Source organism: Carcharhinus amblyrhynchos, chromosome 7 (assembly GCF_965287045.1).
Source record: "Carcharhinus amblyrhynchos chromosome 7, sCarAmb.v2.hapA, whole genome shotgun sequence".
Classification (NCBI taxonomy): Eukaryota; Metazoa; Chordata; class Chondrichthyes; order Carcharhiniformes; family Carcharhinidae; genus Carcharhinus; species Carcharhinus amblyrhynchos.
Genome location: NC_137330.1, coordinates 116,163,663 through 116,189,824, shown reverse-complemented (window position 1 = coordinate 116,189,824; position 26,162 = coordinate 116,163,663). Strand labels below are relative to the sequence as shown.

General features: G+C 44.8%; 1 protein-coding gene across 4 annotated transcripts in view; it reads right to left on the bottom strand.

Annotated features, from left to right (window-relative positions):
- Nucleotides 1–12,358: 12,358 nt before the first annotated feature.
- kif6 (kinesin family member 6) overlaps nucleotides 12,359–26,162 on the bottom strand; it is a 430,254-nt gene continuing 416,450 nt past the window's right edge. The window contains exons 20-22 of one of the 4 annotated variants that reach the window (XM_080192988.1): nucleotides 24,567–24,656; nucleotides 20,664–20,770; nucleotides 12,359–13,542 (exon numbers count right to left, since the gene is read on the bottom strand). In XM_080192988.1, coding sequence (XP_080049114.1) covers nucleotides 13,526–13,542; nucleotides 20,664–20,770; nucleotides 24,567–24,656 — 214 coding nt within the window. In that variant the 3' untranslated portion in view covers nucleotides 12,359–13,525. Of the gene's footprint in view, nucleotides 13,543–20,663; nucleotides 20,771–24,566; nucleotides 24,657–26,162 lie in introns of those variants that run through there. The other 3 variants (XM_080192989.1, XM_080192991.1, XM_080192990.1) reach the window with 3 other exon arrangements.

The following is a 26,162-nucleotide window of genomic DNA, read 5'->3' as shown; positions in this document are numbered from 1 at the left end:
TTTCCTCAAAGATTTCTGTGTTTTCACCTCTGCTGCTCTTTCTAGAAGTGTATTTCATTTATTAATTAGCTGATGGGCCCCCTGACCCTGGAATGTCCACCCAAGGCCTTTGCCTCATTCCTTCTCTCCTCTCTTTGAGATATTCCTTAAAAACCTACCCCGAGCAAGTTTTTCTCACCTGTGTAATATCTGCTTATGTGGTTGCTGTGATTGTGGGTGTCTGTCATGTTAAGGAGCAACTAGTTTGAGAGACCAATGGGAATGGAGAGCGAGTGACCAGCTGAGAGGGTGGACTCCTCTCTTGCAGAATCAGTGTAAGAACTGGGGCTCTGCCTGAAGGCAGCCTTGGCCTCCACTCCCCTGAACCTGATTTCTCATCGTCAATAAATACCTTTTGTTTCTAATGAAGCCTGAAGTGCCTTGATGTTGTCCAAGGTGAGCCTCACTATTACAGTGGCTCAGTATCAAGTTTATGTTTGGTTCTACTCTTGTGAAGTGCCTTACAGTGTTTTACTTCATTTATGGGGCTATAGGAATGGTCATTGCTGCAATCATTCTCTGTGTAATATTTAGACAGTTAGATGGGTAAGATGGGTACAGAGGGATATGGGCCAAATATCGGGCAATTGGGACTAGCTTAGGGGTTTAAAAAAAAGAGCAGCATGGACAAGTTGGGCTGAAGGGCCTGTTTCCATGCTGTAAACCTCTATGACTCCATGTGTGAAGGGGAATCTTCTGATACCAGTCTAAATTTATTTACTAGGTTTATTTGTCCTATTTAACTTAAAGCTATTATTCTAGGTGCATTTTCTCTATTTCCTCACGTAGCTCTACGAGATCACAATTCAGTCGCCTTGTTTCAAGGCTGAAAGTTTAGGTTTCCTCATTGCTTCCTCATCTCTCAAAGTCTTAACACAAGGGATTAGCTTTATTGCTTTAAAGAAAAACGTTCATGGGATACATCGGCAAGGTTGGTATTCAGGGCCCACCTCTACATTCCTGGAGAGTATGGCAGTGCTTTGAAGCAATGGACTGACTTGCTATGACACATCAGTCAGCATTTGACCATATTGTTACAGCATTGGAGTTACATGCCGGTGAGATGACAGCTTTCCTTCTCTAAAGGACATTAATGGATTCTTATGACAATCTGACAGCTTTATTTTTTGATTTGATTTATTATTGTCACATGTATTAGTGTACAATGATAAGTGTTGCTACTTGCGCACAAAACAGATAAAGCGTATCATTCATAGAGAAGGAGTGGAGAATATAGTGTTACAGTCATAGCTAGGGTGTAGAGAAAGATCAACGGTGGCACAGTGGTTAGCACGGCTGCTTCACAGCACCAGAGACCTGAGTTTAATTCCCGGCTTGGGTCACTGCCTGTGTAGAGTTTGCACGTTCTCCCCGTGTCTGCGTGGGTTTCCTCTGTGTGCTCTAGTTTCCTCCCACAATCTGAAAGAAGTGCTAGTTAGGTGCTTTGGCCATGCTAAATTTTCCCTCAGTATACCCGAACAGGCGTCGGAATGTGGCCCCTAGGGGATTTTCACAGTAACTTCATTGCAGTGTTAATGCAAGCCTACTTGTGATGCTAATAAATAAACTTTAAAAACTTAATGCGAGATATGTCCATTCAAAAGTCTGATGACAGGAGAGAAGGAGTTGTTTTTGAGTCCTCCGACTTTTGTATCCACCCTTTCCACCCCAAATGTCATTGTGTGGGATTTATTGCTCCCTCCTTCCCAGGAGTAGGGTGGCAGTGAAGGCAGGCTGACGTCAAGTAGCATGACAAGGAACACCGTGTCGAGTGCCTATGCACCACCGCTAATCATAGAAATCCTACAGTACAGAAAGAGGCCATTTGGCCCATCTAGTCTGCACCGACCACCATCCCACCCAGGTCCTACCCCCACATCCACACATATTTTACCCACTAATCCTCTAACCTATGCATCTATGGTCAATTTAGCATGGTCTCAATCAACCTAACCCACACATCTTTGGACTGTGGGAGAAAACTGGAGCACCCGAAGGGAACCCACGCAGACACCAGGAGAATGTGCAAACTCCACACAGACAGTGACCCGAGCCAGGAATTGAACTCAGGTCCCTGGAGCTGTGAAGCAGCAGTGTTAACCTCTGTGCTACTGTGCTGCCATCGTACCGAATGGGAGGCATTAAGAAGCCTGCTTGTTCCTGGGCCAATTGAGGCTCTTTCTTGACCAAGTAATGTGACCATTTAATAGTCATCTCCCACTGCCACTGGTATTTTACCAGGAGCAGGTTCGGTCAGACCACATGACAAGGCTGCTAGGCGAGCGTTGGCTGCCTTGTTGGGACCTGAGAACGGGTTGATTCTGTTCTGATATTCTGCGCTGAATAGAGGAACCCTTTAGTGCTATCTGCCCGTGTGTTCACCCCCTTCCTTCACCAGGACCTACCAGCATGCCCCCTGCCAAAACCTCCCCCCAATCACCTTCTAATCTGGGTTCAACAATGATTGCCATTTGGGACAGCCTGCAATCCCAACAATGGCCATTACTCCCAGTGGCACTGTTGACAGCAGAGAGGTGCTGGTCATTTGACTGACTGGTCGTTCTTGGAAGTGGGGCTTCCTCCCCCGATATGGGTAGAAGCCTCATCTTGAGCCAACTAATGGCCCAAACGTTATTACATCAACTTGAGGCTGCCCGGCCAGTGGAGGAACTTTAAGGGCTCGATTTCACCAAAGTGTCGTGCCCGCTTTCGGGCACAAAAATGTGGTAAAGTCGGGTGTGAAGCCATTAACGCGATCCGCACCCACGTCTGCACAAATGACCACTTTACCGAAATCTGGGAGACTGAATTGAAATTGAATTTAAGTTGAATTAATGAACTGCCCGCCCGATTTTATCAGCATTTCCCCCTTTACCACCGTGTTCGCCAACCTGGAATGGTGCTGAAGTAAACCTGCTGAATAAAAGTCTGTTTCAGGTGAGTTCAGAGCTTCCAATGGTGGTGGTGGTGGGGGAGGGGGGGGGGGGGTGGGGTTGTGGTGGTAGTGGTGGTGGTGGTTAGGTAGGAGGGAGGCGAGTCAGACCATTATCTGATGAGGGTGTGGAGAGGGAGGAGGGCAGATAGATGTACTACGGTGGGGGGGCCAGATCATTCTCTGGGGGGCAGCAGAGGAGGGGGGCAGTTCATTCTCTGGGGAGGAGGTGGTGGGAGTGAGACCAAATCATTGTCGAGGAGGTGTGGGGTGGGGGTGGGGGGTGGGAGTTGTCGGGGGCGGGGGGGGGTGGTGCGGCATTGCTTCTGCTTTTTGCTCCCGGGCCGCTTTCTCAGTTTTCTGCGGTCCAGGACAATCTGACACGGGCGCGCTTTTTCAAATATTTTTCTAATTGTGCATGTTCAGTTCAGAGCTCCGGTCGTTCCGGCAGTGCTAAGCCCTGCCCATAGCGCAATTCAGACCCGCGATTTTTTTTTTCAGGTACAGAATTGTGCCCAGATTCGGCAATTAGAATGAAAATGGTAAAATCAGGCCCTGAGTGGAGCACACAACTTTGATTCCACATAATATTCCAACTCTGGTTTGATCTGCCCTACTACAAGAAGGAAAAAATTATGAGGAAGAATTTAGCCCCTTGACAGTAAGGAAATCACTGATAGTTATTGAGTAGTTTGAGGGCACCACTTAAATTTGAAAGGCTTTGCAATGTGTACCATCTATAACAGCACCCTTGGAAATATCATACTACAGTTGATTAATGTGAACATTGACCAGTTGGGTTCTTATGACAATCTGACAGCTTTACTGTGCACCTCGGTGAAAACTGCCTGCTGGAATATATTGAGAAAATTAGATGGAGACGCAATGCCTTGGGTGAAACTAAAATGTAATAAAGAGCGATTAAGCAAATCATTAAGAGATTTCAAAGCTTGCAGGTTGTGGGAGGAAAGGAAGATCGAAAACAGAATGCAGTCCATTTGCAACCCCAAGGAAGATTGCTTTTGAGTGAGGTTCAGTGCGATGAACTTTATGGGAAGAGGGACAGGATATGGAACGAATGTGAGTGTGAGTGTGAATGTGAGTGTGGTTCGACCAGAGCAAGGCAGAGAGGAGTGATTTGTGGCGAGACTGTAAAGGGTAAGCGATTGACTCCTTTTTCTTAGTTTTTCACGGAGTTTCTCTCTTTTTTCCAAGTTTTTTTAACGGTAAAGCGGAAGTGGGCCACAGGGAAGGGTTTGTTAGTGACGAGGTTTAAAAAGCAGGCCGCACTATACAGCGATCAGCGTCGGTAGTGGGCAGCGGAGTGAGGAGGTCGTAGAGTGAAGGCTGAAAGGCTTTGGCTCAACGGGCTTAGGCGGAAACGGGCGAGGCAAGGTAGGTTTAATTCTTCGTTTCTTTTCCTGTGGAATTTGAAGAAAAGGGGAATTATGAGTGTGAGGCCAGTTTGTTGTTCTCAGTGTCAGATGTGAGAGGTCCTGGAGTCTCCTAGCCTCCCAGATGTCCATATCTGCACCGGGTGCGACGAGCTGCAGCTCCTAAGGGACCGCGTTAGGAAACTGGAACTGCAGCTCGAGGACCTTCGTCTGATCAGGGAGAACGAGGAGGTGATAGATAGGAGTTACAGGCAGGTGGTCACACCAGGGCCACAGGAGGCACACAAGTGGTTACGGTCAGGAAGGGGAAAGGTCAGGTGCAAGAGAGTACTCCAGTGGATATGCCCCATAACAATAAGTACTCCTGTTTGCGTACTGTTGGGGGGACTGAGTACTGTTGGGGGTTCGACTACTGTTGCAGAGAGATCTGGATAGGCTGAGTGAGTGCACAGCCTCAAGATAAGGGGGGGGGGGCAGTTTAGAATGGAGTTGAGGAGGAACTTCTTCACTCAAAGGGTGGTGAATCTCTGGAATTCTCTGCCCGTTGAAGTGGTTGAGGCTTCCTCGCTAAATATATTTAAGACGCGGGTAGATAGGTTTTTGGTAGGCAAGGGGATTAAGGGTTATGGGGAGAAGGCGGGAAAGTGGAACTGAGCCACTTCAGATTAGCCATGATCTTATTGAATGGCGGGGCAGGCTCGAAGGGCTAGATGGCCTACTTCTTATATTCTTATGTTCTTATGAGTGGGTGAGGACCTGGCAGATGGAGTATAACGTTAGCAAATGTGAGGTTATCCACTTTGGTAAAAATAATAGTAGAAGGGATTATTATTTAAAGGGTGAAAAGCTGCAGCATGCTACAGTGCAGAGGGACCTGGGGGTCCCTCTCCTTTACATTAGCATTGGAGAAAGATAGGTTCGAACAAGCTAGAGAAGTGTTTATTTGGAGTAAGGGGAATTATGAGGCTACCAGGCAGGAAATCAGAGGCTTAAATTGGCAAATTTTCAGGGAATATTTGTCTGGAGTTCTGTATAGCAATGTTCCAAAGGGATAGGGAAGTTATGGTAGGTTACAGGAATCGTGGTACACAAAAGCTGTAGTGAATTTCGTCAAGAAGAAAAGCTTACAAAAGGTTCAGGGAGCTAGGTAATGTTAGAGATCCAGAAAAGTATACAGCTAGTATGAAGGATCTTAAGAAGGAAATTAAGAGAGCCGGAAGGGGTCATGAGAAGGCCTTGGCAGGCAGGATTAAGGAAAACCCCAAGACATTCTACAAGTATGTGAAGACCAAGAGGATAAGACGTGAAAGAATAGGACCTATCAGATGTCATAGTGGGAGAAGATTGCTGAGCCTCTGGTAATGATCTTTGCATCATCGATGGAGACAGGAGAGGTTCCGGAGGATTGGAGAATTGTGGATGATGTTCCTTTATTCAAGAAAGGGAGTAGAGATAGCCCAGGAAATTATAGACCAGTGAGTCTAACCTCAGTGGTTGGTAAGTTGATGGAGAAGATCCTGAGAGGCAGGATTTATGAACATTTGGAGAGGTATAGTATGATTAAGAATAGGCAGCATGGCTTTGTCAAAGGCAGATTATGCCTTACGAGCTTGATTGAATTTTTTGAGGATGTGTTCAAACACATTGATGAAGGAAGAGCAGTAGATGTAGTATATATGGATGTCAGCAAGGCATTTGATAAGGTGCCCCATGCAAGGCTTATTGAGAAAGTGAGGGGGCATGGGATCCAAGGGGACATTGCTTTGTGGATTCAGAACTGGCTTGCCCACAGAAGGCAAAGAGTCATTGTAGATGGGTCTTTTTCTGCATGGAGGTCAGTCACCAATGGAGTGCCCCAGGGATCTGTTTTGGGATTCTTGCTCCTTGTGATTTTTATAAATGACCTGGATGAGGAAGTGGAGGGATGGGTCGGTAAGTTTGCTGATGACACAAAGGTTGGAGGTGTTGTAGACAGTTTAGAGGGATGTCAGAAGTTGCAGCAAGACATTGATAGGATGCAAGACTGGGCGGAGAAGTGGCAGATGGAGTTCAACCCAGATAAATGTGAAGTAGTTCATTTTGGCAGGTCAGATAGGATGACAGAATATAATATTAAGGGTAAGAATCTTGACAGTGTGGAAGATCAGAAGGATCTTGGGATCCGAGTTCATAGGACACTCAAAGCAGCCATGTAGGTTGAAGCTGTGGTTAAGAAGGCGTATGGTGTACTGGCCTTCATCAATCAAGGAATTGGCTTTAAGAGTAGGGAGATAATGTTGCAGCTATATAAGACCCTGGTCAGATCCCACCTGGAGCACTGTACTCAGTTTTGGTCACCTCATTACAGAAAGGATGTGGAAGCCATAGAAAGGCGCAGAGGAGATTTACTAGGATCTTGCCTGGATTGGGGGGCATGCCTTATGAGGGTAGGTTGAGAGAGCTCGATCTTTTCTCCCTGGAGAGACAAAAGATGAGGGGTGACCTGATAGAGGTATATAAGATGTTGAGAGGTATTGATCGAGTGGATGCTCAGAGGCTTTTTCCCAGGGCTGAAATGGTTGTCACAAGAGGACACAGTTTTAGGGTGCTGAGGAGTAGGCACAAAGGAGATGTCAGGGGTAAATTTTTCACTCAGAGGGTGGTGGGTACGTGGAATTGGCTGCCATCAACCTTCCATCACCTCGTCCCACTCTTATACTGTTAGCTGTGCCCTTGTCTGCTTCCAGTCTGCTGTGCTGCCCTCCAACCCTCTAATGTGCCATTGTTGACAGTCAGCCTGTTTCTCCCCCACATCCTGAACTTTCATGACCTGCTCCTCCTCTCTGTTTTTAAAAGCTACTCCATAACCCATCTTTTATGTGTTTTTCAGAAATCTCTTCTAAATATTTACATAACAGCTCATTTCTATACTTTAATGCTTCTGTGAAGTCCCTTGGGGTGTTTTCTCTGTTAGAAGGTACTACATAGATGTAAGAAACAGTATAAGATCCTAAATATATACTTACATCATTCAACTTTAGGGATATAGTCATTAAACATTGAGGTACACAAAGTTTTTCAATGGCATCTAATTTTGCAGTGGTATAATTGTATAAAATTACAGTGCATTGAAGTTTACATCTTAAACCTTCCATTGATGTAACACCTTTCAGGAACATCCCAAACTGCTTTACTGTTAAATAAGCATATTTGCAGTGTGATCGCTGTTGTAGAAAACACAGCAGGCAATAAATATGCAGCAATGTGTTAGTGGGCAGATTTTCAGTGTGTTGTCTGTTGAAGCTGTTGAATGCTCACTCAGACAGTACAGGAAATCTCCCTAACTTTCTGTGGGATCTTTCACTTGGTTGAATGTTCTGACTGAAAGACAGCATCTGGGACAGTACAGCCCTCCCACTGTACTGGACTGGAGTATCAGCAAAGTTTCCTGCATGCTGCACTTGCAGCAACTTGTAAGGCACAGACCTTTCACAAGTTGTCCCCTTCAAGATACTGCCCAAAGATATTTAAAGGTCCCGTGCACTGAGATGAACTGGCCACACACGACATCAAAAATTCAGTGGGTTATTAAGTGGCGATGTCGGAATTGAACCAAGAACCCCCGCTGACTCAGTGTTCATATACACCCCGCAGTAATTTGTAAAGTTCGCTCCTTTGACTACGTGTTTTGGATCTGGCCATCCGATCAAAAACTAAAATTTAAAAATTAAAATGTTAAATATAAAAGGAATTTGCAGTTATATTACACACAATCACATGCTGACCACATACTGAAGGGCTTCATAACCAATGGATTACTTCCCATTTCTTCACCCAAAGAGCGGTGAGCCTGTGGAGTTCATTATCATGGGAAGTAGTTGAATGTATTCAAGTGGCGACTGGATGTAGCATTTGGGGTGAATGGGATCAAGGGTTATGAGACAAAGCAGGATTAGGCTATTGAGTTGGATGATCAGCCACGATCGTAATGAATGGCAGAGCAGGCTCGAAGGGCCAAATGGCTTCCTCCAGCTCTTATCAAAGTTTCAAAGTTCAGTCAATTGTTGTGTTGGCGAATGTGACAGCTAATTAAACACAGCAAGATCCCATAAATTGGCTGAATCACTTGTTAATTATATTCTAAGTGGCAGTTTTACTGATATGGAGAAAACTATCTCCCCAGTCGTATCACAGAGTCTGTAGAATCTGCATGACTGACTCTGGATCTCCGGATCGATTTTCACTCCCAGTGCTGATTATTAAAGGGCCAATAACGGCCCTAAGATTGGCTTGGTGTTCTCACTACCTTGGTAACACTGGCAAAGGATCTATTTCTGGCTGTCCAAAGTGCTCACCTGTTTCAGGTAATATGAAAATGAGCTGGATGGCCTGAAAGACAAATGATTGGGTGAGATCACGAGTAGAAGTTCAGGGATCAAAAGGGTTGCTAAGTATAGTTAGCCGAGTACAGACATGAAGACTCAACAACCTTGACCCAGAAAAAAGTGAACGAAAAATTGAGGGAAAAACAAGAGAAGAACAATTATTTGTGAATAACAATGAGATGTGGGCTGAAGGAGGCATGAAGAAAACCAGGGAAGAAATAGTGTAATGCCAATGGCCTCACTAAAGCTATGGTGAAGATGAGTGAATAAGGTCCAGTGATGTAAATAGAACCTTGTTTGTCATTTTAGCAAAGAACTGGTCAGAGCATGCACACTTCCAAAGCGATGGGGGAGAAAACATAATGATGTGAAGATGCTGGTGTTGGACTGAGGTAAATACAGTAAGAAGTCTCACAACACCAGGTTCTTACAGAGAAAATATAGACAGGGTAGATGCAGGAAGGATGCTCCTGATGGTGGGAGTGTTCCAGAATTAGCGGTCATAGTCTAAGGATACGGGGTAAACCTTTTAGGACTGAGATATGGAGAAATTTCTTCACCCAGAGAGTGGAGAGACTGTGGAATTCACTACCATAGGAAGCAGTTGAGGCCAAAACAGTGTGGCCAGAATTTTACCACCCCGCTTGTCACGGGAATCGGAGCAGGCAAGGGGCAGACAATGGGAAGGTTGTTGATTTTGGGTGGGATTTTACGGTTTCAGGACAAGCAGGGCCATAAAATCCCGCCCTGTATATTTTCAACAAGGAGTTAGATATAGTTCTTGGAGTAAATGGGGATCAATAGACATGGGGAAGACGGGATCAGATTATTTGGTTGGATGATTAGCCATGATCCAAATGAATGGTGGAGCAGCTCGAAGGGTCGAATGGCTTCCTCCTGCTTCTATTTCCTATATTTCTATGAAATCTAATTATTATTGTAGGTTCTGAGGAGTAAATCTATAGGGCCCATAAATACTATCTGGGTTGTTGCTGTTGCCCAAGACACTTCTACCCTCTCCAATCGCAACCCATTCTGACTTACTTTGCTAGGTGCATCTTCCTTCACTGAACCTGGTGAGCTGTGTTGCGGTGTTTGTTTGGTGCCACGCAACTTGCACAGTTTACATAAATTAGACCGGGAGATTCTAAATCACGGGCGCTTCTTTGTTACCAGAAAGGGATTCCTTCAACTCTGTGCTAAGTACTTGAGTCCAAAGATGTGCAGGTTAGGTTGATTGGCCATGCTGAATTGACCCTAGTGTCAGGGGATTAACAGGGTAAATATGTGGGGTTACGAGAGTAGGGCCGAGGTGGGATTGTGGTCAGTGCAGACTCAATGGGCTGAATGGCCTCCTTCTGGACTGTAGGGATTCTATGACTCTAAATGCTGGCCTAGATCTTGTGCTCGTTCCACAGTGGGGATAAAACCCGCAACCTTCACACACAGAGACAAGAATGCTAAGGGGGAGACATTTATTCACAGTTTAAAAACAGTCAAAACTCCCACAAGTTAGCTACAAAAGTAAAAATTCTCATCAACTTCATTATCCTTTTTGTTTATTTCAATGTTTCTGATGGCAAATTCCAGCACTAACATTTGAAAGAACTGACATTAGGTGAATGTACAATATGGGCCAAGGTTAAAAACAGCAAAGGAAACTCCAGGATTCGGGATGTCCAGAAAGTGATAATTAGGTGATGCCAGGGCTATATTTAAAAATGTAAAGAGTGTAAAAGAAAGCAAAGCCAATGGGAAGCAAGGAATTCAGGCAGCTACTCTCTATCTTCCTGTGTTAATCTTGAATTCAAACAACTAAAGCTCATAGGAGTTTAAAGTTTATTTATTAGTATCACAAGAAGGCTTACACTGCAATGAAGTTACTGTGAAAATCTGCCAATTGCCACACTCTGGCACCTGTTCAGGTACACCGAGGGAGAATTTAGTTTGGCCAATGCTTCTAACCAGCACATCTTTTGGACTGTGGGAGGAAACCAAAGCACCCGGAGGAAACTCATATAAGGCACAGAGAGAACTTGCAAATTCCACGCAGACAGTGACTCAAACCAGGAATTGAACCCAGGTCCCTGGCACTGTGAGACACAGTGCTAATTACTGTGCTACCCTGCCACCCACGGACACGGAAATAGGGTGAACTGTAAGCTATATTGAGAGAATAAAGTTCCAGAATGGACTCAATAGAGGAACATGGATGGTTCTAAAAGAGTCTTCAGGCTAGAGGTGATGGAATGTCATCAAGTACCAAGTTTTTTCTTGTATCGTATCCAGTAATGTGAGGTTTGCTGGAAGGAGTTTGAGAGAACAGCAGCCTTCAGCCTTGCTCAGCCTTGAGCTTTCTAGACAATTAACAGTTGCTGAGAAGAAAAGAAAGGAAAAAGCTTCCCAGAGCCAGCACCAGCAATGGAGGAGAAGTAGGAGTTTTCTTGATGGTGGGTTATGGATGCGAACCAATAATGGAAACTGCTGAGGATGTAATCTGGATGACTTGTGACAGACACAAAACTTTCTTCAATCCAGTATACAGTATTGCTTCAGCTTCAACTAACCGTTTTGCCAATTTTCTTAACACTGCAAATGATTTAGTGTGGGTTCACTGAACCCTTTTCCATCCTACATCTTATCCATTATTCAGCTGTCAGCCATTATAATGGATATTCAGCAGGCTGTGCACAGGCATTATCATTGATCCTGATTCTATATCCTGACATGTACTTTTCTAGCAGCTACAGAAACCCTGCCCTATCGGAGACTAGTTGGTTCAATACAGATTTTGTGTGCTTCACAGCTTCCCGTTCTATATAGCTCACCTGCTAGCTGATAAGCTCAAGGTGTCTACCTGGAGCTGCAGGCTGCTTTATTTTTTATTTGCTTTTGGGATAAAAGATGACTCTTGCGTTGTTTTTACTTCCCAGGTCCCAGTCATCCCAGTTTCCCTGAGGGCATTAAGATACAACCTTAGGGGCTCGAGCCAGCTGAATAGGGGTTACAGGTTGTCAACTTTGAAAGATAGTGACGAACAAGTTGAGTTTTTACTACAACACTAAAGGTTTAATGTGCTGGTCCATGAATGATTGAATTTTGTTGAAAAGAGACACGTTGCCGAAGTTTTTAATCTTGTACTCATCAGGACAAACACAAGACTTTCAAATGATCGTGACAGTTTATATTCAAGGAGAAAAGGGTGCTGATTGGCTGGGAAGTCAACACTGATTGACTGAGTCATGGAGAAAGCAATAAGGAACTATAGGCTCCCTAAGCCTCCGGGTAATTCAAAAATGGAGCATGGGTTGAAAATTGTCAAAAAGTGTTGAATTTGCTGAAATTACAGAATTTTAGAGAATGTTCAGCACAGAAACAGGCCCAAGGTAATGTCTGTGCTCTAGCAAGTACCTACCACCTTACATCATCTCACTTTATATAGGCTCATGGGATTTACAAGTGTAAGTAGGCCATTCAGTCCTTCGAGCCTACTTTGCTGTTCAATACAATCATGGCTATGGCTCAACTCAATTTTGCCATCGGCACATCACCTTCACCACCACCCCTCCCCCCACCACATCCTGCCAGCTCCTACCTCTCTCCTGACTCCCAACCCCTCCACCCATCCATAGCTTTCTTGTCCATCAAAAAACTGTCTAACTTAGTGTTGAATAAATTCAATGACTCAACCTCCACTGCTTTCTAGGGAGAATTCCACATACTAACTATCCCTTTGGAGAAACACGCTCTCTTCATCTCTGCATATCTGTTCATTCCATCTCCGTCATTTAGGTAATTAAGTTTCCCTTGAAATGCACCTATCCTATTCACCTCAACTGCTCCATTTAGGTAAGTAAATTTCTCCTAAGTTCCTTATTGGAGTTAATTGTGACAATCTCATATTTATGGCCCTTGATTCTATATCAACACTTACTGTGGTGGAACATACAATCACTACCAGTGAGTTGTTGTTCCTGTATTAAAACCAGTGGGCTACAGAACCAAACATCATTTTGCTGTTAATCACGTTTTTGCACATTATGTGCAAAAAGCCACAGGAAGGCATCGATAAGGAAAAGGATGTTGAAAAAAGAACAGGGCAGGATTAAGTGGTAAAATGACAGGGGGGAATTGAGACGTACTAGATAGCTTGAGGTATTGGCTCTTGTATTTTCCAAACTCTGTACATTGTAGGCAGAAGCATACACGATGGAAATTACTGCAGATGGTCAGAAAAGAAGTCTCTGTAGCTATATGAATCAAAAGGCATTGTGATAGTGGAACTTCCATGACAACTCATCACCAAAAGGTTTTCAGTAAAAATTACGACCTATTCCTTTTTGGAAGGAAAAGGCAGCACGATGGCACAATGGGTTAGCAGTGCTGCTTCACAGGGCCGGGGACCCAGGTTCGATTCCCCGCTTGGGTCATTGTCTGTGAAGTTTGCACATTCTCCCTGCGTCTTGCGTGTGTTTCCTCCAGGTGCACCAGTTTCCTCGCACAGTCCAAAGATGTGTGGGTTAGGTTGATTGGCCATGCTAAATTGACGCTGGTGTCAGGGATTAGCAGGGTAAATGTGTTGGGCTACCGGAATAGGGCCTGAGTGGGATTGTGGTCGGTACATACTCGATAGGCTGAATGGTCTCCTTCTGTTCTGTAGGAATTCTATGAAATGCGTTCATAAACAGTTTGAAGATTTCTGTGCTCTTTCCTTGATTCTGAAGCGTGAATGAAGCATCCCAGAGTCTTCTAAGCATCAGTACAGTTGAACAAATAGCCTTCAATTCCGCTGGGAGTTATTTATTTCCCAGACCTGCAAAGTAAAATTATTTTGCTATCATCAGCATTTATATAGACAGTTTTATATATATAAGTTATTGTGTTCTTTTCACTTTGATGGGTGAATTCGTTCCTCAATCTGCTGTTTTTATATCTCTTTCCCATTTTAATGATTATATTGTAGATCATTCCCCAACTTCTACATTATTTCCACCTCAGAGGCAGCAGACAAGGGACTTACCCTCAGGAAAGAAACCAATCCATACCTAACTACCAGGAGGCACAGGAGAGCAGTGTGAGCTTTCCTGATATTCAGAGCTGGATTTTCCCACACCGAATCAGGGCAGCATGGAGGTGGGAGACCTAATAAAATGAATTTAAACAAAAACAGAAAGTGCTGGAAATTCTGATAGTATTTGTGGAGAGAGAATAGAGCCAATGTTCTGAGTCAGGAGCGAGAGAGAGAGGGAGAGATGGCAACCTGTCTGACATCTCTCTCCAGTGAGGTCAATGAAAATTAATATCACAATATATGCTGCTGAATCACTTTCATTCTTCTTATACTAGTGCACCAAGTCAAGATTTACCCTGTTAATTTGCTTTTAAGTTCCTGCTGAAAGAATGGGTTGTCTATTTAGGCAGAATATTTTAATGAGTTAACATTATAGCTGAGTCACTAATGCATTTTACAGACCATCTATTTTAACTATGTATTTAAATAAGTGATTGATTGAGTTTTGCTGAGTTAAAGATAATCTTTAACTTTTGGATATTGGTCAAGATGTAAGCAAAAACAGCATGCTAATTTTAGCAATAAATGGAATGAATTCAGAAGTCTCCATTTCAAAGAACATTATGAAAGGGTTGAAGATGTAAAAATGCTATTCTGTGCAATAAGAAAGGGCTTACACTGAATCAGGTGTCCGTAATTTCCTTCTGCGTAATGTAGTCTTGTTATACACAGTAAATATCTCATTCGAAAAGCTTGTTTCTGGCAAACTGCTTAATATGCACTTTCTGCAACATTATTACATAACCTCTGTCACCGTACACAATATAATGCCCTTGTTGCTCAGGGTCACTTCCTCCTGGCTATGAGAAGTATCTATTCTGGTAAACATTGTAAACCAACAGTATAACATGTACAATGATTGCCGTACATCTCAATTAACTCTGTCTATGTTACACCGTGATAAGCTCAGCTGAGCATGTGTTACGAAAGAACAGGATCAGGATCAATTATCCAGTTATTGGGAGGGATAACTAGAGACTGGAACAATTAAATGGGTAGGGGATGGGGACATTGAAAGTCTCAGGTGCTAAGGGCAAGGAAGGGTTGTAGCATTTTGCCAGTTTGGACCTTGTACGTAGAAGGACAAGAGCAGCAGACACATGGCAGCATCACCATCTGCAAGATCCCCTCTAAGTGGCACACCATTTGAGGGCGGCACAGTGGTTAGCACTGTTGCCTCACAGCGCTATGATTTGAATCCCGCCTTGCATGACTGTCGGTGTGGTTCTCCATGTCTACGTGGCTTTCCTCTGGGTGCTCTGGTTTCCTCCCACTGTCTAAAGATGTGCAGGTTAAATGGATTGACCAAGCTAAATTGCCCCTTGGTGTCCAAAGATGTGCAGGTTAGGTGGATTGGCCATGGGGTTACAGATGGGATGCTCTTTCGGAGAGTGGGTACAGGCTCAATGGGCCGAATGCCTCCTTCTACATTGTAGGGATTCTATGGTTCTATTCTGATTCGGAATTATATCATCGTTTCTTCACTGTTGTTAGGTCAAAATCCTTGAACTCTGATTCTGACAGCACTGCAGGTGTACCTCCACCACATGGACTGCAGTTGTTTAAAAAGGCAGCTCACTATCTTCTCAAGGACAGTTAGGGATGGGCCACAAATGTTGGCCTAGTCAGTGATGCTGACATTGCATTAAAGAATAATAAACACTCTCAAGTTCCTCACCCATTGGGTTCCCTTGATTTCTGGTCTGTAATTTGTGTCTGATTGTGCAAAATATTTGTTCAACGTGTCCGCAATTTCTTCATTCAGTCTAATGTCTCTGCCTCTAAGGGACAAAAGTTTACTTTAGCTCCTTTCGTCCTTTTTGTATCGTTGGAAACTATTTTACAATCTTTTTTATAGACCAGACTAGTTCATGCTCATATTCCATATTGTTTTTCTCTTGTTACCTTCTTGGACATATCCTCTCCATTACAAAGATCACCTTTGTACTAATATCTACCTCCACCCTGCCTGAACCCATCTGTGGCTGAAATGTTCAGCTATGCTTCTCCTGCCTCCACTCTCAACAACTGAATTACTCTCCTGCTCAGCCTCTCATCTTGAACACTTTATAAAATCCAAATCTCTGCTGCTTTACCAGGTCCCTCTCTGGTTGCTGACTTACACTAGCTCCTGTTTAAAATTATACACCTATGGCTGCATGGTCAAACTCTGCTCCAAGTCGATTTTCAAGCTTGCTGACGATGCCACCATAGTGGGTCGGATCTCAAACAATGATGGGACAGAGTACAGGAATGAGAGAATCTGGTGAACTGGTGCAGCAACAATAATCTCTCCCTCAATGTCAACAAAACGAAGAGATAGTCATCGACTTTAAGAAATGTAGTGGAGAACACTCCCCTGTCTACATCAATCGGGATGAAGTGGAAATGGTCAAGAGCTTCAAGTTTTTAGGTGTCCAGATCACCAACAATCTGTCCTGGTCCCTGCATGCTGACACTAAGTTAAGAAAGCCCACCAATGCCTCTACTGTCGCTGGGGAAATTTGGCATGCCTGCTACGACTCTCACCAACTTTTACACCATAGAAAGCATTCTTTCTGGTTGTATCGCAGCTTGGTATGGCTCCTGCTCCGCCCAACACTGCAAGGAACTACAAAGAGTCCATCACACAAACCAGCCTCCCATCCACTGGCTCAGTCTACACTTCCCCACTGCCTGGGAAAACAGCCAGCTTAATCAAGGACCCCCATGCAATCTGGACATGTTGAGCGAGATTTTCTGGCCACGCTTGCTCCAAGGTTAGAAAATCCTGCCCAAGGTCAACAGGTCTTTGCATGGTCCGTCTCCTGCCCGTTACAGTTCCCATGGTACGGGAAAATTCTACCACTTTCTGTCAGCCTTTTCCATCAGGAAAAAGATACAAAAGTCTGAGGTCACCTACCAATCAACTCAAGAACAACTTCTTCCCTGCTGCTGTCAAACTTTTGAATGGACTTACCTCCTATGAAGTTAATCTTTCTCTTCACTCTATCTGTGACTGCATCCTCTCCTTTCCTTCTCCCCAAGGTACTCTATGAACAGTATGTTTCTGTCTGCGCAGCATGCAGGAAACAATACTTTTCACTGTATCCCAATACATGTGACAATAATAAATCAAATCAAAAATTGTAACCCAGCCCTACAGGGCCTTGCCCCTCCCTATTGCTGTAGGCTTTTCCAATCCTACAACCTTCCAGGAACTCTGCATTTTTCCACATTTGGCCACGCGCATTTCTTTCCAATTTCTTTCCCTGGAATTCCCTGTTTCACCACCTCTCTCCTCCTTTGCAACACTACTTATATATAATCTACCTTTTGACCCAGCATCTGCCTATCATCTCTTTCTTCGGGATGGTGTCAGTTTTTATCTGATTGGGCTCTTGAGAACTGCCTTGGAACATTTAACTATATGTTGTTATCATGTACAGTTAAAGCTATAGGATTATAATCTGTGTGACAGAGCTTCAAATTTATTCCAAATTTAAGCAGGCACATCACCCGAAGTCAATCTTGCCCCAGAAATCCCTCATTTAGCTCTTCACAAGGGCAGGGAGCTGCCCAAAGTTGAAAAGATCAGGGAATATAGTGGAAAAAAAATCTGTCAATTCAAAAGAAACGTCATGTTAGAATGTCATAGAATCCCTACAGTGCAGGAGGAGGCCATTTGGTCCATCTTGTCTGCACCGAGTCTCTGACAGAGCATCTTACACAAGCTCTATCCTCATAACCCCATGTATTCACTCTGCTAATTCCCTAACCTACAGAGTTTGGGTCACTGAAGGGCAATTTATCCATAGAATCCATAGAATCTCTGCAGTTCAGAGGGAGGCCGTTCGACCCATCCTGTACCGACAACAATCCCACCCAGGCCCTATTCCCATAACCCTCATTTACCCTGCTAGTCCCCTGACACTAGGGGCAATTTAGCATGGTCAATCAACCTAACCCACACACCTTTGTACTGTGGGTGGAAACCAGAGCACTCGGAGGAAACCCATGGAGACACAGGGAGAATGTGCAAACTCCACAAAGATAGTGACCTGAGACCAGAATTGAACCTGGGTCCCTGGTGCTGTGAGGCAGCCGTGCTAATCACTGTGCCACTGTGCAGTGCAGTCCTTTAACATATTTTGTCTATTTAAAATTTGTCATCTCTTTAATAACGCACCAATGTTTACTGAGTGTTGGAGGCTTGTGACAAATTAGAAAGCAAAGCACTGAAGCATACTCGTGATAACACCATCTGTTCTCAGACAGATATCAGCTGGGCAAATGGAAAATTCAGATCCTCAATGTATGAATAACCTGATTGCTGCCTCACTTCCTGAGCTATCAATCCTGTGTATGTACCTAATGGGAATTCTCACTGCAGTGCAACGGTCTGAATGCTGCAGACTAACAAGCTTTGTCAAACCCCATTTCGGTGATCTCCAAGAGATTCAACTCTTGCAAAAGAAACTCCCCCCACCTCCCCACCAAGCTCCCCCACATTCCCACTCACAACCACCACCCTCCATCCTGTTACTGCCAGTCCCTAATTGCTTGGTTGGAAAACGCAAAGTGCCACTGAACCATACAAACCAGCCGGACGTCACCAGTCTGTGCTGACTTATATCATGATGTGGAGATACTGGCGTCGGACTGGGGTAAGCATAATAAGAAGTCTCACAACACCACATTTTTAACCTGGTGTTGTGAGACTTCTTACTGACCTCAGCTAAGACAAAGGTGCGTATATTTCAACTGGCGTCAGTGAGGTTGAAGACTGGTGCGTCTGAGCTAAATTTACTGATTTCAGCTGGAGAGTCCAATTGGGGTTGAGGGTGGTATTGGTTTTAGCTGTGATGTCCCCCATCCCTGGGATTGAAAAGCCCGTCATTGTCAAGTCTTGTGTAACAATAATGGCAAGAAAATAAAACAACACAGCAAAAAACTGAGCAAGAAAAATGCTGCCAACTTTTCTGCTTTTAAAACAAAAAAAAATTCAAACTCCACCTCAACATATAAAACAATGTTTTAAGTGGATGCTTCCTTCCCATTTCAGCATGACTAGTTTAAACTCACTACATTAATGCTCAGTTGTGATCTGATATGGCAACAAACTAAACTGTGATTTGCTAACAACCCGCACAGTTAATATCTAAGGCAATAAACCAAATCGTAATGTGATAAGGAGAGTGGGAAAGACAAACAAAATCACAAGGGAAGAAGGGGCAATGCCTGCCAAACGAGTGTTAGAAATTAATTAAAAGTATATTTTTATAAAGTGAGTTGGAGTTAATGATCATGGTTACACAGATGCACTGCATTGGATTTTTAATGAACTATCAAGAGGGAGATTAGGTAGTTTTCTTGGGGTGTTATTTAGTTTAATTTATGATTTAAAAAAACCCTCTATATTGTTCATTTTACAGCACTTTAGAAAAGGTATAATAGAGTCATAGAGGTTTGCAGCATAGAAACAGGCCCTTCAGCCCACCTTGTCCATTTCTTAACCCCTAAGTTAGTCCCAAATGCCCACATTTGGCCCATATCCGCCGACACCCAACTTATTCATGTAACATATCTAAACACTTTTTAAAAGAGAAAATTGTGTCTGCCTCTACTACTACCTCTGGCAGCTCGTTCCAGACACCACCCTCTGTGTGAAATAGGTATAATGGGAAGCATTATGTGGGAAATCATTGGCCCAGTTACTGTTAAACAAACTATTCAAACTATAAGTTTCGACAAGGGGTGGGGAACCGATAATCCAGTTTATACAACATCCGTCCTTACCCGGTCTGGCCTACATGTGACTCCAGAGCCACAGCAATGTGGCTGACTCTCAATTGCCTTCCAAGGGTAACTAGAGAAATAAATGCTGGCTAGTCAGCGAGGCCAATGTCCCACGAAAGAACAAAAAAAAACTTTTGAACAGCAAGACCACTAATGAGCTGTGTCCTGGCTGTCTGCGGCAGCTTCTGTGGAGTACAGCTTGGAGATCAGCGACACCAAGCATTGGGATCTGGTGTCCCGCTCAATTGGAGCATATATGAAGGCCGTGGCCTGGATTTGTGAACATCTGAAGGATGTTCTGAACATTTATCAGATTCTCTCCAATGGATGAGCACCATCTTTCCAGTGTGGAGAGAGGACTCAGTGACCCTGCATTATTAGAACTTTCTGCTGTATTTTACAGTCTGCTCCCTCTGCTGGGTGCCTGAGACATGCCACTGTTGGTCTGATTGCCGGCCCAGTTTATTGGTTAGGTCACCTCCCACTCACTCTGCTTACTTTGGGAAGGGTTAGCACCAGAAGTCGCAGTTAGCACCCCCTGTAACATAGAATCCCTACAGTGCAGAAGGAGGTCATCAAGTCTGTACTGACCACAATCCCACCCAGGTCCTGTTCCCATGACCTCAGATATTTACCCTGCTAGTCCCATGACACTGGGGTCAATTTAGCATGGCCAATCAACCTAACCTGCACATCTTTGGACTGTGGGAGGAAACTGGAGTGCCCGAAGGGAACCCGCACAGACACGAGGAGAATGTGCAAACTACACACAGACAGTGATCCAAGGCTGGACTTGAACTCGGGTCCCTGGCACTGTGCATCAGCAGTGCTGACCATTGTGCCAGCGTGCCATCCTGCGATGAACAACCTACGCATTTTGTTCACACTGGGGCGAATATTCCCATTCTGCCCGCCACGGGAATCAGAGTGGGCGAGGGGTGGACCATGGGATGGTTTGTTGACTTTGAGTGGGATTTTCTGGTTTTGGGGCGAGTGTGGCTGTAATATCCCAGTCATTGTGTGGCTCCACTCCCCCTTCGCTCTCGACCCTTTTCCTGAAAGTTACGTTCACACATTGGCCTCACCTTTCTTCTGCATGAGGTTTTGTCTTGCTCGAACGAATGCCAGAATGTCGGCATCAGTCTGTCCATCACCAGTCAGAGGAATGGATGAGCCAACGCTTGGAGACAAGCTGGGTGAAAAGAATATTCAAACATTAAAAATTCAATACAGTTTATTACCTTCCTAAAAGGTAGATGAAATAAGAAAGTTAATGCAGAGCAGTGAGTCCATGAAGCCATTGAAAATAATTATTTTATTTCCCGAGTGAAAGAGACTGCGGAACTCAGTGTGATTCAGGTTTTCACAAGTGGATGATCTATCATGCAGCAATTTCTGGTGCAGGGAGTGCTGGAAATGCACAGCAGAAGAATCAAACTGCTTTTATTAGCTCCTGCCTTTTCACTGGGTCAGCTTGTGACCTGGGCAAGTTTGGTGCATTGGCTTTGAATTGGACTTATCAAAGAACTCATCAAACTGAGCGGAAGCAAGTCACCCTCAAACTCGAGGGACTGACCTAAGGAGAAGGAGGTAAAACTGAGAGATGGTGAAAAAAAAAGCAATTTGACTGCAAAGTTTGCCCAATTGGATAACAAAAAACATGATACTTTCCCAATTGGTACAGGAAGGCACAGTGTCAAGAAGTTGAATCGATGGCGGGGTTGGGCTGTTTGATGCTGTTCCAGAGTTGGAAACCCCTATCTGGGCCCTGACAGAAGGTCCCACCCAAAGCACTGACCTACTCATTGCTCTTGTCACCTTAGAATCGGTGGACCTTACTGCCTCATTCCAACTTCTTTCTTCTTTCATGGGATACCAGTGCCGCTGGCAAGGCCAGTATTTGGTGCCCAGCCCTAATTACCCTTGAACCGAGGACGTCAGGAGTCAACCACATTGCTGTGGCTCTGGAGTCACTTGTAGACCAGATCAGGTAAGGATGGCAGACTTTCTTCCCTAAAGGACAGCACTTGTCTCAGAAGGGCGGCATGGTGGCACAGTGGTTAGCACTGCTGCCTCACAGTGTCAGGGACCCATGTTTGATTACCGGCTTGAGTAAACGTCTGTATGGATTCTGCATGTTCTCCCCATGTCTGCGTGGGTTTCCTCTAGGTACTCCAATTTCCTTCCACAGTCCAAAGATGTGTGGGTTAGGTGGATTGACCATGTTAAATTGACCCTAGTGTCAGAGGGGAATCAGCAGGATAGATACAAGGGGTTATGGTGATAGGGCCTGGGTGGGATTGTGGTCGGTGCAGACTTGATGCGCCAAATGGCCTCCTTCTGCACAGTAAGGATCCTATGGATTCTAAGATCAACAAGCCAGGACCTCTGATGGATCAGCAGGGATGTTTAACTTTTCTAGGGATGTTTTGGGGATATCCATAAAACATTGTCCTCCGGGGAGTCTCTTGCCGTGACTGAGATTTGAGTGGAGCAGTTGCTTCAGAAATGTGGACTCAGGCATACAAACTGCCCAGTGGAGCTGACGCTGAGTGATTAGCTCTTCGATACTGGGTAAGATTGGCTTGCAAGAGGATGCTGTTGTTCGACTGCCTTTCTTGCCACCAGATTTGGAAGAATTTGCGAAGGCACTGCTGGCTGGCAGTATTTTTCCAGTGCTTCAAGGTGTCTGCTGTGGGTTGTTGAAGTCTCTAAGACATATACACTTATGGGGATCCCAGCTGGCAGGGAAAAGTGATCTTAGTCTCGGATTTGAAATGCTGCTGTCAAACACCCTTTCCTCCAGTGGGTCGAAGGCTGAGCTGGCATTTTGGAGACTTTGAAGAACTGTTACCTTTACATTTTTGTATCAAATAAATGAAAGCGCACAGACAAAATGAAAGTGAAATAACTGAATGGCAACAATGATTTTTCTCTTGGGGTGGGGTCAGAGGAGTTAGGGGTTAGAGAATGATTTTTGTGGGGATGCTGGGGTGAGCATTTCTCCACAGGTTTGGTGATAACTTTGCTGTTTGGTAATAGCTTTGCTTGGGACTACCTTATTGACTGCTGTTTGTTTGAGTTTGTGTGTTGTGCTGGGAGCACTAATGAGTAATACAAGTACTATGACAGGCTGTGATGATGAAGCTGCCATGGTCACAGCTTGCTAGCGTTCCTGGATGGTAATGTCAGCAAACTCAAACATACTGAATGCACTACATGAATTATGTAAATATCTTTCTTCTTAACTGACTTCACTTCCAACTAACTTTAATGCATGGATCTGTGATCAGTTACAGCTGTCCTTTTCTTTAGTTGCTCAATCACACAGGATGAGGTTTTGTCTGCAGCCCAGGCCAGGCCTGTTCCTCCCGTTCTTTGCACCTCCTCTCCATTAGTGCCGTGTTCTAATGCAGAAACATCACTGCAGCACTGCTGCTGTTTTACACATGAACAGTGTTGCTCATCCATGTCCAGGAGGGTTCCAGATTGCCTACCCTGTTTCCTATGGTGTTACAGGCTAATTTTCAGACTGAATGTTCCCTCGGCCTTGTGAACCAGATTCCTCCCAGGAGAACTGTGCACTATTTCCATTGAGAGTGGCTCAGCTGAAATTGTAACAGATACCCTGTGACTAGCCAGGCCAACTTGCTGCAGTTTAGTCTGCTTGAAGCAGATAGGGAAGCAAACATGAGGACCATATGCTCTGTCATGTCTTGGTCCACAGGTGAGACGAGGAGAACATTTGAGTTTTTCTGTCATAAGACTACGGGCCGAGTGCTGGCAAATAGGATTAGGTGGGAGGTCAGGTGTTTCTCACATGTCGCTGCAGAATCAATGGGCTGAAGGGCCTCTTATGCACTGTATGATTCTATTTGGAATCCACGAACTAAAAGCATGGGAGAGAACATGGTGTATTGGTAATAGAACATAGAAGACTACAGCACAAACAGGCCCTTCGGCCCACAAGTTGCACAGATCATATCCATACCTACAAGGCCTATCTATAACTCTCAATCCCATTAAATCCCATGTACTCATCCAGAAGTCTTTTAAAAGACCCCAGCGAGTTCACCTCTACCACCACCGACGGCAGCTGATTCCACTCACTCACCACCCTCTGAGTGAAAAACTTACCCCTGACATCTCCTCTGTACCTACTCCCCAGCACCTTAAACCTGTGTCCTCTCATAGCGTAATGTCACTGGACAAGTAATTCAAAGGCCTGGGCTAATGGTCTAGTGATGTAAGTTCAAATCCCACCTGGGCATTTAAATTCATTTGATAAATCTGGAGTTAAAAGCTGGTCTCAGTTATGATGACTACAAAGCTATCGTCAATTGTGGTAAAAACCTCTGATTCACTAACGCCTTTTGGATGGAAACCTGCCTAAAAGTGACTCCAGATCCACAGCAATGTGGTTGAGTCTTACTTGCCCTTGGAAATGGTATCACAAACCACTCAGTTCAAGGGCAATAGGGCTGGGCAATGAATGCTGGCCTTGCCAGTAATGCCCAAATTCCATGAAAGAATAAAGAAAAAGAAACAGATTCAAAAGTCACTTGAAAAGGAAAAAAAAAGTTACAAGATTATAGGATAAAAACAGGGGACTGGATAACTCTGTGAGTATAATAGACCAAATGGCCTCTTTCTGTGTTTTCTGATTTAATACTCGGGGAGGCACAGTGCCACAGTGGTTAGCGCTACTGCCTCACAGCACCAGGGACCCGGGTTCGATTCCTGGCTTGGGTCACTGTCTGTGCAGAGTCTGCACATTCTTCCTGTGTCTGCATGGGTTTCCTCCGGGTGCTCCGGTTTCCTCCCACAGTCCGAAAGACATGCTGGTTAGATGCATTGACCCAAAACAGGTGCCAGAAACTAGGGGAATTTCACAGTAACTTCATTGCAGTGTTAATGTACTTACTTGTGACCAATAAATAAACTTTAACTTTTATAATCTATTCTCAGAATAGCAAAGAAAGTCTTACCTGAGTTCAGGTGAAGAAAGCTTGCAGGTCCTGACATTGCTCCGGGCAGCAGAGTCTGTGCTCAGATAACCACTGCTTGTTTCAACACTGCTGTAAACCATGAGAGAGGGCCAGAGAAACAGTTAGTATCTGGGTGATTGCTGCTCCCCAAATCCCCCAACTCTCCATCATGTATTACCAATGAAGCCACTGTACCCTTGATTAAATCTGTTCAGACTGGTTAACCTCACCACAAAGCTGGGTCAGCATCTTTGCATCATTCTGAGACTCTGTAAGGTTCTGCAGGTGATTTTCCTTCTGCCTCTCTGCCTGCCTGCGATCCCGCTGTGTGTCCGAGGGTCCACCCGCCCTTGACCTCACTGTGATTGAAGGGCAGTAGGCCAGGTCTGGGGGTCCACTCACACTCGGCCCATTCGAGGCGTTAGACTATCAATTCATAGCTACTTCCTGTCCTGGCTGCAATTTACGGCTTGGTGAGGGGTCAGCGGCAGAGAGGAGGTCTGACGACTGAACATGCCCCGCCCTTGGGCGGGAAAGTCAGGCGATGGGGCGGGGGAGATTGTTAGTGTTTCCTTCAATGGCCCCCTTCACTGGTTGGGCGCCACTAACCTACCTGAGTACTCCCTTCCACTCCAGTCTCATTCCCCATGCCACCCACTCCCATCCTAGCTCCTCTCTCTCTCTCTCACACCCCCCACCACCAACCCCCCCACCACCAACCCCCCACATCCACTACCAGCAACAAAGGCCTCATGTCCTGCTTCCAGCAAAGGTCTTTACCTGCCCCTTTGTAGGAAGAGAACAAACCCCGCCCCCCCACCCCCTCCTGCCAACCCCTTTGTCAGAGACTGCCTAATTGGCCACCCTAATCCCCCTCATCTTGGGTCTCCTGCAGTCCAGGCATTAGCCACTGCTCCCAGTGGCACTGCTGCAGCTGAAGAGCTGCTGGTCCTCGGATTAGTGGTGCGATCTGCATCCTGAAGATCCTGGCAATAATCATGGGGGATTTTAATCTGCATTGGTTGACTCAAGTCAGACACGGTGGACTTGAGGAAGAGCTCTTAGAATGCTGTCGGGATAGTTTCCTCGAACAGTATGTTACAGAACCTACGAGGGAACGAGTTATCTTGGATCTGGTCCTGTGTAATGAGACAGGTAAAATTAAAGATCTTCTTGTGAGGGATCCTCTTGGAATGAGTGATCACAATGTGGTTGAATTTCTAATACAGATGGAGGGTGAGAAAGTAGGGTCCCAAACCAGTGTCCTCTGCTTGAACAGAGGGGAATACAATAGGACGAGGGCGGAATTGGCTCATGTAGACTGGGAGCACAGACTAGTTGGTAGGACGGCTGAGGAACAGTGGAGGATTTTTAAGGAGATTTCTCTCAGTACTCAGCAAAAATATATTCCGGTGATAAAGAAGGAATGTAAGAAAAGGGATAACCAGCCGTGGATAACTAAGGAAATAAAGGAGAGTATTAAATTAAAAACCAATGCGTACAGAGTGGCCAAAACTAGTAGGGAACTAGAAGATTGGGAAAGCTTTAAAAAACAACAAAGAACTACTAAGAAAGCAATAAAGAAAGGAAAGATAG